The sequence below is a fragment of the Pan paniscus genome, chromosome 18, assembly GCF_029289425.2.
Source record: "Pan paniscus chromosome 18, NHGRI_mPanPan1-v2.0_pri, whole genome shotgun sequence".
NCBI lineage: Eukaryota > Metazoa > Chordata > Mammalia > Primates > Hominidae > Pan > Pan paniscus.
In genome coordinates, this window is record NC_073267.2 from 23,681,595 (window position 1) to 23,696,246 (window position 14,652).

The window sequence follows — 14,652 nt, forward strand, 5'->3', positions numbered from 1 at the left end:
TTTTTAAAATTCTGCTATTCAGAAATGCTCTAAATATCATTATGCTAATGAGGTTTTCAAAACAACCCTCATTATACTTTTAGAATTTTCTGAGCTATCTTACTGTATCTGCTCAACATTACTAAAGACTTGTTTACCAAAGATCCTTTTTTTTATGTTTCCTTTTTTACCTGTCTCTATCATAACATGTCTCACCTACCACATTCTGATTGGTATAACCAAGCAGGAGTAAGTAATTTGTAAAATTGCCTAATTGTGTGGCTAACAAAGACTCTTGATATAAAAACTCCCCCTTTCTAGAGATAACAACATTGTAGAGGACTGAAAATGTTCTCTGTGCTCTGTGTACGTGTGTATGAAAGTGAGAGATTGAGGATCGAGAGCGGTTTTTTTTAAACCATGCTCTTAATGTTAATAGGATGTCCTGGGGCTTTATCTTTTCTGTATAGTTTTTGTTTTGTTTTGTTTTGTTTTGAGATGGAGTCTGGCTGTGTCCTCAGGCTGGAGTGCAGTGATGTGATCTCGGCTCACTGCAGCCTCTGCCTCCCTGATTCAAGCGATTCTCCTACCTCAGCCTCCCGGGTAGCTGGGATTACAGGCACGCGCCACCACACCCAGCTAATTTTTGTATTTTTAGTAGAGACAGGGTTTCACCATGTTGGCCTGGATGGTCTCAATCTCCTGACCTCATGATCCGCCTGCCTTGGCCTCCCAAAGTGCTAGGATTACAGGCGTGAGCCACCGTGCCCGGTCCTTTTCTGTATAGTTATTCAGATATGAAGATTCTCAAGTATGAAATATGTCTTTCCTGGGAATGGAAATGTGCTCAAAGGTCATAAGTTATCAATGGAAATTATTTTATACCACTCCCAGCCATTTTTAAGAATAGAAGGGATCCTAGGAATAGAAAACATTAATTATATGATGCATTTTTTGATTAAGTTCCAATGAATGGTAAAAAGCTGGACTCTTGTTCATTAACTGATATTCAAAAGAATTTGATGTTTTAGTTTCATAACTTTGTCAGGTTACATCTTCATACTTATTAAACATGATTAGTTCTTGTAAAGGAAACTTCGTATGTGTTGAGATTTGGAAATAGGTGAAATGCTAAATTTAAAGAAATATGGGCCAGTCGTGGTAGCTCACACCTGTAATCCCAGCACTTTGGGAGGCCGAGGCAGTCGGATCGCTTGAGGTTAGGAGTTCAAGATCAGCTTAGCCAATGTGGTAAAACCCTGTCTCTACTAAAAACACAAAAATTAGCCGGGCATGGTGGCAACTGCCTGTAATCTCAGTTACTGGGGAGGCGGAGGCAGGAGAATCGCTTGAACCTGGGAGGCAGAGGTTGCAGTGAGCCGAGATTGCTCTACTGTACTCCAGCCTGGGCAACAGAGTGAGGCTGTGTCTCAAAAAAGAAAAAATTCAAAAAAAAAAAAAAAATGGTTGCTATTTTTCTCTTCCTTGGCCATGTCATTATTGCAAACATAAATTATAACAGAAGATTTTGAACTTAATTTAGAAGACAAAGTTAAAGCCTTTATTGTCATCTCAGTTATTTTTAAAGATGTCTTTAGAGGGACTTTATGTTAATACAGTTATTTCTGATTTTTCTAGAGTCCTTGGTATAAATGAATGGCAGAATACGGGGTTCCAGTATGATGTCATCAGCTGCCTGAACTTGCTGGACCGCTGTGATCAGCCCCTGACTTTGTTAAAAGATATCAGAAGTGTCTTGGAGCCAACTAGAGGCAGGGTCATCCTTGCCCTTGTCCTCCCCTTTCATCCCTATGTGGAAAACGGTAAGTGTGGTCAGTCAGGCTAGCTCTTACTGAGGATAGCTGTTTATTGGTATTTGTGATTTTGTGCTGTGTACAATTAAATATTGTCTAGTATGTCTTATAATAGCCTGCAGTTTAAAGTAATCCAGTTAATCCATGTAAAACACCATCTTGGTTAATGTTCACCTTAAGGTGGACTTTATAGAGGTCTAGCATTCCCCTTGCAGTGGTAATAATTAATATTTAGCTGGGTCTGACTGCTTGAGATTGAAAGCCAAAAATGCAACTGTATCTCTGGTTTTAAATGGAGCTTGAACCATTTATTTATTAGCTTTACAACTGAATCGAGCAATAAACAGTGCCTTTAAATCTGGTCGTATATACTTGCTGAATGTCATGGCTGTTTTGTTTTCCGTTTTGCATCTCTTGTGCCAGACTCTAAAAATGATAAATGCTTTTATCTGTTTTTTTCTCTTTTGAAGACCATGTGTGTTGCAGCATGTATCATTTCTTTCTGTAACATTTGATTTTTTGATTGCATGGTCTTGCTCTTCAGCAATATTGAATGAAGAATATGTTAGAAGAAACGGGTTGATTTCATATCACTTCATAGTTACTGTGACTTCTGGCCATTCTGACTTAATGCCACATTAATTTATAGTTTTAGTTTATGTGGTTTGCATTTTAGGTCATCTTGAAAGTTATGATTTTAAGTCTCCTGCATTTTCATAAGTTAATGTACATTAATATAAAATTATTTATTTTATGAATAATACAAGTGACTTTTTAAAAATCTTTAGTGTTTCATTTATTTTTTTGAGACAGAGCGTCGCTCTGTCGCCCAGGCTGGAGTGCAGTGGTGCGATCTTGGCTCACTGCAACCTCTACCTCGTGGGTTCAGGCATTCTCCGGCCTCAGCCTTCTGAGTCCCAAGTAACTGGGACTTCAGGCACATGCCACTATGCCTGGCTAATTTTTGTATTTTCAGTAGAGATGGGGTTTCGCCATGTTGACCAGGCTGGTCTCTAACTCCTGACCTCAGGTGATCCTCCTGTCTCTGCCTCCCAAAATGCTGAGATTACAGGTGCGAGCCACCATCCCTGGCTGAAAAATCTTTAGATTTTCTATTTTACTGCCTCGATTGACCTTGACTTCAGAAACTCTTAAGAGCTCACAGACATTTTGAAGAAATCTATTAGGATTTTGCAAATGTCATTATTATCAAATATGAAAATCTATGTCTTAAGGAATAATGCCCGTTTCATATAACCATTGGATTCTGTGTGGATTTGTGGTGTCACAAATTAATTTAATTTCTTGTATGTGTTTTTTCTCCCCAGATCTTAGTGCCTTCAGATTTAATGCTTGTCTTAATATTTACCAAATGGTTTCAGATTTGTGTTGATAATGGGGAAAATGGGGAATTCTTTCGATATAGAAGGGTGTGGAAAAGAGCAGAGAGAACAGATCTCCCCTTTCCCATCTTAGATCTCCATTTTTATGTTCCTGTTGTCGAGTGGTTTGTCATGGTAAAGAAAAAATGCTTTTAAATGTCAGTGTACATATATCATCTATATGTTGCAAAATGTCCTCCTTCGTGATTCAGCAACCTGATCTTACTTCAGTGCTACTCCTTCCTGTGTAATTAAGCCTCAGCTCCAGCTCTCTGTATTGCACTCACTAGTCATCAGGTTGGAAGGTCCTGGGTTCCTGTGTCCTGTTGGGCAACCGCATGATAGAACTTTAATGCTACTTCCTGGCATAGCAGGAGATGAAAGAGCAGGGGGAAGAAACATCAATCTAACCACGAATTTTATTTCCTTGTGTTTCTGATGCTAAAAATGGAGAGGAAGTCAAACTAGACAAGAGGGAAGTCTCCATGAAGTGTGGAAAACAAGCTCCTTGATTGTGGATGTGCAGAGCTGCCTGTTGAGTCTGAGGAGTCTGGCATGTGACACACTGCAGACCTGAGACAAGAAGCCTTGTTGCTATGGATGACTTTTAGTGACCTATAAATTTTGCAGGCGCGCCACGGCACTCTATTATTGCTTTCTTTCTCTGAGTCACTAATTAGATCCTGATGATTTCCATGTGAAACCATGAGGACTGGGAGATGCAAAATGGTCTTGCTGTGTAGATTCATGAATGCTGGACTGTTGGAGGATATCTGAGTGTGCTTTGCATACTTGGCTTAATTTGTTTTTTTTTAACTAAAAGTAGTTGTAGGTGAAATGATTACTTAGGTAATTGTTTTGGTAAATGGCTTGAAGTTGAACCACAGCAGTTTTGCTATTTGGAAAAAAACAAAATGAAAAAAATATCATTCTAATTTCAGTTTATTTGGTTTACTGACCCAGTTTTGGCTAGGGGTTATTGAATCTAGTGAGAATTATTTTAAGCACCCCCCAAAGAAGGAAAGATATGAAGTCCAGAGAAGGATAATTATATTGTAAAAATAAAAATTTAATGACGTTTAATTTTTCAAAATTGTAATTTTTATTAAAAAGTAATTCAGTAATTAAAAAAAAATACTTCAAGCAACTTACTAGAGGGTTTACAATAAAAAGTTTCTTGGCTGTGTGTGGTGGCTCATGCTTGTAATCCCAGCACTTTGGGAGGCCGAGGCAGGCAGATCACGAGGTCAGGAGATCGAGACCATCCTGAGTTAACACAGTGAAACACCATCTCTGCTAAAAATATAAAAACAAAATTAGCCGGGCGTGGTGGTGGGCGCCTGTAGTTCCAGCTATTGGGGAGGCTGAGGTGGGAGAATGGCGTGAACCCAGGAGGCGGAGCTTGCTGTGAGCCAAGATTGCGCCACTGCACTCCAGCCTGGGTGACAGAGCCAGACTCCATCTCAAAAAACAAACAAAACAAAAAAAGTTTCTCATCCAGTCCAGTTCCACAATCTTGTTCAGGTTTCTTGAATATTCTTTAAAAGATAGTCTATGTAAATGTAAGTATGTATGTACATTAAAAAAATTATACAGGCAGTTCCCAATTATAAATAACTTCTGTTGCCTTTTTCCACTTAAATGTATCTAGGAAAGTAGTTCTTACCAGCACATATGTCTCCACATGGTTGTCTACATGTAAGCTGTAGATGCTGGAGCTGGCGTGGACTGGTTCATGAGAGCTGATTGTTGTTTTGGTAGGAATTTAAGTGAACTGGTTGTTAAACATGGCCATTATTGAAATTGACCATGATGGGAGTATTTACACTATAGAAATTGGCAAACACTGCAAATAGCCATTTTCTTCTCCAAGCTGGTAGTTACACATTTACCAGCACACCACTAGATGTATAACTTTACTAGAGGAGGTCTCTAGATAGCAATTTGCTTAGTAATGTTTAAAAACAAAACACCCTCCCCTGTCCTCCCCCACTTTTTTTTCTTTTTTTTCTTTCTTTCTTTTTCTTTCTTTTCTGAAAGGGACTTGCTCTGTTGCCCAGACAGGAGTGCAGTGGTGCTGTCACAGCTCATTGCAGCCTTGACCTCCTGGGCTCAAGCTATTCTCCCACCTCAGCCTCCTGAGTAGCTGGGACTACAGGTGCATACCACCACACCCATCTAACTTTTGTATTTTTTTGGTAGAGAGGGCGTCTGGCGGCGTTGTCCAGGCTGGTCTTGAACTCCTGGAATCAAGTGATTGGCCTGCCTTCACCTCCCAGCGTGTTGGGATTATAGGTGTGAGCCACTGCACCTGGCCTTGTTTCTAACTTTAATGAAAATATTTCTACTTTAAATATGATGCTAATTTTTTTTTTTTTACTTGAAGTTGCTGTTGTTTGGCTTGAGATGGTTCTTTTTTTTTTTTTTTTGGAGATGGAGTCTCACTCTGTCACCGAGGCTGGAATGTGGTGGCACGATCTTGGCTTACTCACTGCAACCTCCGCCTCCTGGGTTCAAGTGATTTTCCTGACTCAGCCTGCTGAGTAGCTGGGGTTATAGATGTGTGCCACCACACCCGGCTCATTTTTGTATTTTTAGTAGAGACAGGGTTTCGCTATGTTGGCCAGGCTGATCTTGAACTCCTGACTTCAAGTGATGCCCCCTCAGTCTCCCAAAGTGCTGTGATTACATTTCCCTCTTAAAGTTGTGTTATAGACTGCGTGTTTGTTTGTGTTCCTCCCAGATATATATTTTGAGGCCCCCACCCCCCATCGTGATGGTATTAGGAAGGGGTCTTTAGGAGGTGATTAGGATGAGATGAGATCATGAGAGTAGAGACTTCCTGAATGGGATGAATGCCCTTTTAAGAGTTCCGAGAGACTTTGCTTCTCTCTGCCTTCTGCCATGCAAGGATACAACAAGAGGTCAGCAGCCTGTACCTAGAAAGAGGGTCCTCACCAGAACTCATAAATTTCTATTGTTCTATGTCTGGAATTGGTGGGTTCTTGGTCTCGCTGACTTCAGGAATGAAGCTACAGACCTTTGCGGTGAGTGTTACAGTTCATAAAGGCGGCCTATCTGGAGGTGTTAGTTCCTTCTGGTGGGTTCATGGTCTTGCTGGCCTCAGGAGTGAAGCTGCAGACCTTTGCGGTGAGTGTTACAGCTCTTAAAGGTGGCACGGACCTAAAGCGTGAGCAGCAGTAAGATTTATTGCAAAGAACGAAAGAACAAAGCTTCCTCAGCATGGATGGGGACCCAGCAGGTTGGTGCTGCTGGCTTGGGTGGCCTGCTTTTATTCCCTTATCTGGCCCCACCCACAGCCTGCTGATTGGTCCGTTTTACAGAGAGCTGATTGGTCCGTTTTGACAGAGCGCTGATTGGTGCGTTTACAAATCTTTAGTTAGACACAGAGTGCTGATTGGTGCGTTTACAATCCCTTAGCAAGACACAAAAGTTCTCCAAGTCCCCTACCTGATTAGCTAGACACAGAACGCTGACTGGTGCGTTTACAAACCATTAGCTAGACACAGAGTGCTGATTGGTGCATTTACAAACTTTTAGGTAGACACAGAGTGCTGATTGGTACATTTACAAACCTTTAGCTAGACAGAAAAGTTCTCCAGGTCCCCACCCGACCCAGAAGCCCAGCTGGCTTCACCTCTCAATGGCACTGGCTGCGGGACTTTGCGGCACCTAGCCTGGGCACTCCGACAGCCCAGTGGGAGCTTGTCCCCCGATCAAGCCCAGCAGGTGCTGGCTGGTGGCGCCAAGTGCGGGGCCTGCCGAGCTGCGCCCACCCGGAACCCACGCCGGCTCCCGTGTGCGCCTCTCCCTTCACACCTCCCTGTGAGCAGAGGGAGCCGGCTCTGGCCTCGGCCAGCCCCAGAGAGGAGGCCCCTACAGTGCAGCCGTGGGCTGAAGGGCTCCTCGAGCACAGCCAGAGCCGACGCCGTGGCCGAGGGGGCGCCAAGAGCGAGCGAGGGCTGCTAGCACATTGTCACCTCTCAATCCCCCGTCTAAACAGGATACCCCCAACTGCTGTTGGGAATTTGGCTGATGACCACTCTAGCTACTTCCTGCTGGATAGGGGCAAAGAAGGGGCCCTGCAGTTATAGTGTCCTCCAGAGGGGAACTCTTTAGGCCAGTGGAAAGGCCAGCGGGTTGGTCCAGGGGTCCTCGGTAGAAGTTGTTAGTTGAGCTCATTTGGGGTTCCATTTGTAAGACCATCTATAGCTTGATGGCCTCCATTCTAGAGGAAACAAATTAGACAAGAAGGTTAAAATTACAGGGCCCAAAGGTGAGTAACAGCAAGATGGCTGCCACAGGACCTAGAAAGGGGAGAAGCCATGTTGCCCAACTCCAGAGGTTGGTATAAGAGTTTGAAAGGTGGTGTCTGATTTCAGAAGCCTTTTCCTGTAAACGCTGGGCGGCATCTCGTACTATCCCTGCCTGGTTAGTGTGAAAACAACACTCTTCTCCTAAGAAGGTGCAGAGTCCTCCCTTCTCAACAGTGAGGAGGTCTAGGCCTCAGGGGTTTTGGAGAGTCACTGTTGCCAGAGAGTCTATTTGAGATTGTAGAGTATGGATAGATTTTGTTATTTCTTGCAAACTATCTGAGAAATCCTTTGATAGTGTGTAATAGTAGGATAATGAAGTAGATAAACTGGCTATACCGGTTCCTGTAGCAGTAGCCATTCCTAACCCTATAAGTAGGGGTATTAGTTGTATGGCTCTGTGCTGACGGACTTGAGCTTTGAAGAGTATTGATAGGGTCTGATTTCCACAAGATTAGAAGTTAGGATTAATATATGTTTACACTGTTAACTTTTAGCAAACTTTACTTTTGTTGAAAACCTTTTAAGTTTGGGATTTCAATTATTCTTTGCTATTAATAAGACCTCGTTTAGTCTATATTAACTTAGAATTGGTATAGATGGCTCCTTCCTGATTCTGTAAGTACTTTTAAGGCTCAGCTGAGTGCAAACAGCTTGCAAGTTTGAGCAGACCAATTATTAGGCAATTTTCCTAACTCTGTTTCTACAAGAGTTTCCTTATCACTTGCTGAATACTCATTGTGTCGTTTTTCCTTAATGGCCCGGGAGGAACCATCTATCGTCCTGTCCTGAAGGGAGTTCCTCCTATGTCTGATCGGACCTTTGTATGGTGATTAAGATTTACATCCCCTGTTAGGAAACCTGCTGGGTTAAGGATTTTTGATAGGAAGGCTAACGCCCTTGTTTACACTGACAACAAGGTGGTATTGGAGTGTTACAGGGTTACAGAGAAGACCTTCAATTATCAATTATAGGTTTTAACTTTACCCTGGCTTTTAAAGGAATAGGGTACACTGTTTTTTCTTTACTACTTCCATCTCTCTTTCTCTTTGACTTTTTCTTTGTCTCTCTCTCACTGACTCCCTCTTTGTCTCTGTCTCTTTGACTTTGTCTCTTTCTTTCTTTCTCTCTGACTCCCTCTGTCTCTTCCTCTCTTCCCTTTCTGCTGGTCTTTCCCTGCCTCTGCCAGCCACTTATCCTGCTGTTCTCCCCTCTCCTTCCCCTTTTGATGGCTTTGGCAGTGTAAGACTGCCGCCTCCTTGGGTTTTTGCACTGCATGCAAAAACTCCGTAATTGCCTTGTGGTATTTAATGGGGGTTCCCCCCAGAGGTTAGGAACTCCCTTTCTTTCCATATTGCAGCATGGGCATGTAGGATTACATAAGCATACTTGCTATCTGTATACACATTTATTCTTTTTCCCTTTTCCAGTTCTAAGGCTCAGGTAAGTGCCACTAGTTATGCTAACTGGGCACTGGTCCCTGGGGGAAGAGGCTTACTTTCAAGTATGGTTACATCATGAACTATGGCATAATCTGCCCTTTGTATCCCATTCTCCACAAATGAACTTCCATCGGTATATAGGTTAAGGTCAGGATTAGCTAGGGGGCCTTCTAAGAGATCATCTCGGGCCACATAAGTCTGGACTATAATTTATTGGTAGTCATGCTCGATTGGTTCCCCGTCCTCTGGGAGAAAAGTGGCAGGGTCGAGGGCCACGCACGTACGTATTTGAAGCACTGGTCCCTCAAGGAGTAGTGCCTGGTATCTAAGCAGGTGGTTGTCTGATAGCCATAAACTTCCTTTGGCACCTAGTATGCCACTTACATCATGAGTAGTCCAGACAGTGAGATCCTTTCCTTGTATTATTTTGATAGCCTCTGACACTAAGATGGCCACCGCCGCAACTACCCGTAAACAGGCCAGCCTTTTGCTACTACATCAGTTTCCTTACTTAGGTATGCCACTGGTTGTGGGGTCGTCCCACAAGTCTGAGTAAGGACTCCAAGAGCTATCCCTGCTCTCTCTGTGATGTATAAAGAGAAGTTTTGTTCTGTGGGAAGGCTTAAAGTCAGAGCTTGTACTAGGGCCTGCTTTAAGGTTTTGAAGGCTGTTTCTGCCTCTGGTTCCCATTCTACTAGATGAGTATTTGCTCTCTGGGTCTCCTCGATTAGAGTATAGAGGGGCCTGTCTATCTCGCTGTATCCGGGGATCCATAGTCAGCAAAAGCCCATGATTCCAAGGAACCCCCGCAACTGTTTTAATGTCTTAGGGCAAGGATAAGCCAGTATAGGCTGTATTCGTTCCTTGCTGAGGGCCCTGGTCCCTCTGGCTAAGATTAGGTCTGGATATTTGACCTGCTGTAGGCAAAGCTGGGCCTTTGACCTAGACACCTTGTACCTTTGATTAGCTAGAACGTTCAAGAGATCTAGAGTAGCCTGCTGGCACGAGGCTTCTGAACTGGTAGCCAAAAGTAAATCATCCAAATACTGAAGGATCAGAGTGCCTGGACTTGAGAAGTGGCCTAGATCTTGGGCCAGTGCCTGACCAAACAGGTGAGGGCTATCCCTAAACCCTTGGGGCAAGACCGTCCACGTAAATTGGGATGTGTGGTCTGTGGGATCCTCAAAGGCAAAGAGAAACTGGGAGTCAGCGTGCAGGGGAATACAGAAGAAGGCATCCTTGAGGTCCAGAACAGTGCACCATTCTGCTTCCTCTGGTATTTAAGAGAGCAGGGTATAGGGGTTGGGTACAACTGGATATAGAGAAATTACTGCCTCATTGATGAGTCTAAGATCTTGCACTAGTCTCCACTGACCGTTCAGTTTTTGTACTCCTAGAATTGGGGTGTTGCAGGGACTGCTGCATTTCCATACTAAGCCTTGAGCTTTTAAATGTTTAACAATATCCTGTAATCCTTTATGAGCTTTAGGCCTTAAGGGATAGTGCCTTTGATAAGGAAAAGTGGTGGGGTCTTTTAGCCTGATTTGGACTGGGCAGGCATTTTTTTGCCCTTCCAAATTGCCCTTCCAATGCCCAGACTTCAGGGTTGATTCCCTCTTCAAGTAGGGGACAACAAATGGGTAACTTGTTCCCCATATTCATGTAGATAATAGCTCCAGCTTTGGCTAATATACCCCTCCCTAATAAGGATGTGGGACTTTCAGGCTTAACAAGAAAGGCAAGTGAAAAGAGCAAAGTTTCCAATTACAACTGAGGAGGTGGGAGAAATACCTGGTTACAGACTGTCCCAGGATTCCTCAGATGGTAACAGACCTTGAGGACAGTCATCTGGACAGGAGATTAACACTGAGAAGGCCACACCAGTGTCCATGAGGAAGTCAATCCTGGCACTCAATAGTTAAGCATACCTGGGGCTCAGTGAGTATGATGACATGAGCTGGCGCTTGCCCCGGGCACCCTCAATCCTGTCGTTGGATCATCCGGTTGGGGGCTTCTGACCCAGAGAACCTTTGTCTTCTGGGGCAGTGCACCTTCCAGTGATTGCCTCAGCATAGTGGACATGGATGAGGGGGCGGCTTCTCATTGGACAATCTTTCTTAAAGTGTCCTTGTAAACCACATTGATAACAAGCCCTACCGGGTGATTGACCTGCCCCATTTTCTGTCCTCTCTGAACCACCAAGGTTTGTTTGTCTGAAGGCTATGACTAAGGCTGTGGCCTTTCTCTGATCTCACTTTTCCTTTTGGGCCTGTCCCTATTATAGAACACCGAGGTTGCCAGGTTAATAATGCCTCCAGATTTTGTTCAGGGCCCAGGGCTTGCTTTTGGAGCTTTCTCCTGATATCTGCAGCCGATTGGGTAATAAACTTACCTTTTAGGATCAATTGACCCTTGAGTGATTTGGGTGACAGGGGAGTATATTTTCTTAAGGCCTCCTGTAGCTGCTCAAGGAAGGCAGAAGGATTTTCTTCCTCTCCCTGAGTTACGGTGGACAGCATTGAATAATTCATGGGCTTTTTCCTAATTCTCCTTAGTCCTTCTAGAACACAGGTCAACAGATGTTTATGACTCCAGTCCCCATGATCTGCATCAAGGTCCCAGTGGGGATCTGTACTGGGGACGGCTGGCTGACCAGTAGGGAATTTATCCCTTTCTTCGGCTGTCATTCTGTCATTTACTTGACTAGGATACCAGGTATCTCCAAACTCTCAGGCTGCAGCTAAAGCCGTATTCTTTTCATTAAAGGCCAGGGTTTGATCTAACAGTAGCATGACATCTCTCCAAGCGAGGTTGAAGGTTTGCCCTAGACCCTGTAGGACATCTGTGTACCTATCATGATCATCTGAAAACTTCCCCAGGTCTGCCTTGATCTGCTTTAAATCAGAGAGGGAGAAGGGGACATGTACTCAGGTTGGGCCAAATTCCCCTCCCCCTACAGCTTGAAGGGAACATAACCGATAGCCTGGGGAGGTTTGTGGTCCTTTGGAGATTTCTTTGCTTATTTCCTTCTGGGCGGGGAGATTAGAGGAGGATTATCATTAATAGGAGGGGGAGCTATAGGGAGGCTAGGATATGGGGGGTAAGCTGAGCGGTCCTCCTGTGGGATATAAATTGCAAGCTCTGTATAGTTGTGTATTCTCCTTCAATGAAAAGAAAGCTTGGACATAAGGTATTTCACTCCATTTGCCTTCCTTCTTACAGAAAAGGTCAAGCTGCAGGATAGTATTGTAATTTCTACTTCCCTCAGGTGGCCATTTTTCCCCGTCAGAGAGAGAATATTGGGGCTAGGCGATAGTGCAGAAAAAAATGAGTCGCTTCTTTTTCAGGGTTTGTGGGTCAAATTGGTCCCAGTGGCTTAGGATGCATTTCAAGGGTGAGCCTGTTGATGCCTGTTTCCCATCTGAAAGACAAAACCGCCTGTGTTTTTGGTTTGTTTTGTTTCTCCCCTGCCCAAGAACCTGCAGCAGTCCCCGGACCCTGCTAATTAGAATAGTTGCGCTCACCGAAGCAGCAGCAGAAACAGTAGTTTTCCCCTGCCCAAGAACCTGCAGCAGTCCCCGGACCCTGCTAATTAGAATAGTTGCGCTCACCGAAGCAGCAGCAGAAACAGTAGTTTTCCTCCCAGACCACAAGGAGGACTGAGGAAGGCTGGATTTAGTGGCCCTTACTGACGCATTCTCGAAAACCTGCACCCTTGCCTGTCCTCGTAGACCACAAAGACTGAGAAAAATTGGATTTAGTGGCCTTTACTGACGCATCCTCAAAAACCTGTTAGAGTCCTAAGCATTCTCCTGTTAGTATTGGGACCTTACCTGTGTCCTATAAAGATGTTGTGCCTCAAAAATGAAGTGGAGGGCCACACCCTGAGGGAGGGAAGGGATCTCCAGGGTTGGAAGAGTGACACCTTTTGTCCTCACTTATATGAATAGGAAGGATACAATTTCTGAGGCTCCCCATATCCTAGCTTCAGGAATAGCATTTGTTAGGCCTGCTTTTCTAAGGAGGGATCCTAAAATTCCAGAGTTCCCCCTATGACGGGGCTTTGGGCAAAAATTATGTCTTTCTGATTGGTGAGCCCAGGTGCCTAAAGAAGGGAGTAGACTCCTGGAGTTTATACTAGAAATCATCCTCGTAGGAGAAACTGGAAAAGCACCAGAGACGGAGTGATTTTGAGAAGCGGGACTAGCCTCAGAGACTCCAAGAGGTGAGAGGAAGTTTATCTGACAGGCGTTAGGACCCAGGAGGCAAGGGTCAGGGTAGATAGAATAGATGGGCTAGTCTCGCTTGGGCGACATGACTTTGAGAGTTCTGCTCATGGCCGCAGGGCCAACCAACTTCTTGTTGGGACCCCGGAGCTGAATGGCTTTCCTCTCTGTCGACCCTTGGTTCAGCCCAGAAGTACTGGAAAGGCGGAAGCTGGTTCCAGGCCAACCAACGCTCCCAACTCTGAAGAGTCGGGGGTTGTTAGCCCTTTCCCAGAAAGCCTGACACCCATGTCTTTAGCCCGGTGGCCGCGCTAATCACTTTTAACTGGCTGACAGGTGCCCAGTATTTAGCCCCCGAACTCTAAGGAAAAATAGGACAGAATAGCAAGTGAAAAGGGTCCGATGGTACTTACCGCTTGGCGATAGGCGATAGTCTCACCGCTTGGCGATAGGTGATAGTCCCATCTGGGTCACCAAAATGTGTCTGGAATTGGTGGGTTCTTGGTCTCGCTGACTTCAGGAGTGAAGCTGCAGACCTTTGTGGTGTTACAGTTCATAAAGGCGGCACGTCTGGAGTTGTTTGTTCCTTCTGGTGGGTTCGTGGTCTTGCTGGCCTCAGGAGTGAAGCTGCAGACCTTTGCAGTGAGTATTACAGCTCTTAAAGGTGGCACGGACCCAAAGAGTGAGCAGCAGCAAGATTTATTGTGAAGAGTGAAAAGACAAAGCTTCCACAGTATGGAAGGGGACCCGAGCGGGTTGCCGCTGCTGGCTCTGTTGGCCTGCTTTTATTCCCTTATCTGGCCCCACCAACATCCTGCTGATTGGTCCATTTTACAGAGAGCTGATTGGTCCATTTTACAGAGCACTGATTCGTCCGTTTTGACAGAGCGCTGATTTGTGTGTTTACAAACCTTTAGCTAGACACAGAGTGCTGATTGGTGCGTTTAGAATCCTTTAGCTAGACACAGAAGTTCTCCAAGTCTGCTACCCGGCTAGCTAGACACAGAGTGCTGATTGGTGTATTTATAAACCATTAGCTAGACACAGAGCACTGATTGGTGCGTTTACAAACCTTTAAGTAGACACAGAGTGCTGATTGGTGCATTTACAAACCTTTAGCTAGACAGAAAAGTTCTCCAGGTCCCCACCCGACTCAGAAGCCCAGCCAGCTTCACCTCTCAATGGCACTGGCTGAGGGACTTTGCGGCACCTAGCCTGGGCACTCCGGCAGCCCAGAGGGAGCTTGTCCCCTGATTAAGCCCAGCAGGCGCCAGCCAGTGGCACCGAGTGCTGGGCCTGCTGAGCCCGTACCCACCCGGAACCTGTGCTGGCCCGCGAGCGCTGCGCGCAGCCCGGCTCCTGCCCACGCCTCTCCCTCCACACTTCCCCGCGAGCAGAGAGCCAGTCCGGCCTCGGCCAGCCACAGAGAGGGGTACCCACAGCACAGCGGCAGGCTGAAGTGCTCCTTGAGTGCG

The 14,652-nt window shown here is 45.1% G+C and overlaps 1 protein-coding gene across 4 annotated transcripts in view; it reads left to right on the plus strand.

Annotated features, from left to right (window-relative positions):
* Window positions 1-14,652, plus strand: part of METTL9 (methyltransferase 9, His-X-His N1(pi)-histidine) — a 58,143-nt gene that overhangs the window by 23,867 nt on the left and 19,624 nt on the right. For all 4 annotated transcript variants that reach the window (XR_004666786.3, XR_010110516.1, XM_034939870.3 and 1 more), the window contains exon 4: window positions 1,618-1,802. Coding sequence is in view for 2 of the 4 variants with exons in the window: in XM_034939870.3 (XP_034795761.2) it covers window positions 1,618-1,802 (185 nt within the window). In the remaining 2 variants the exon portion in view is untranslated. The remainder of the gene's footprint in view (window positions 1-1,617; window positions 1,803-14,652) is intronic.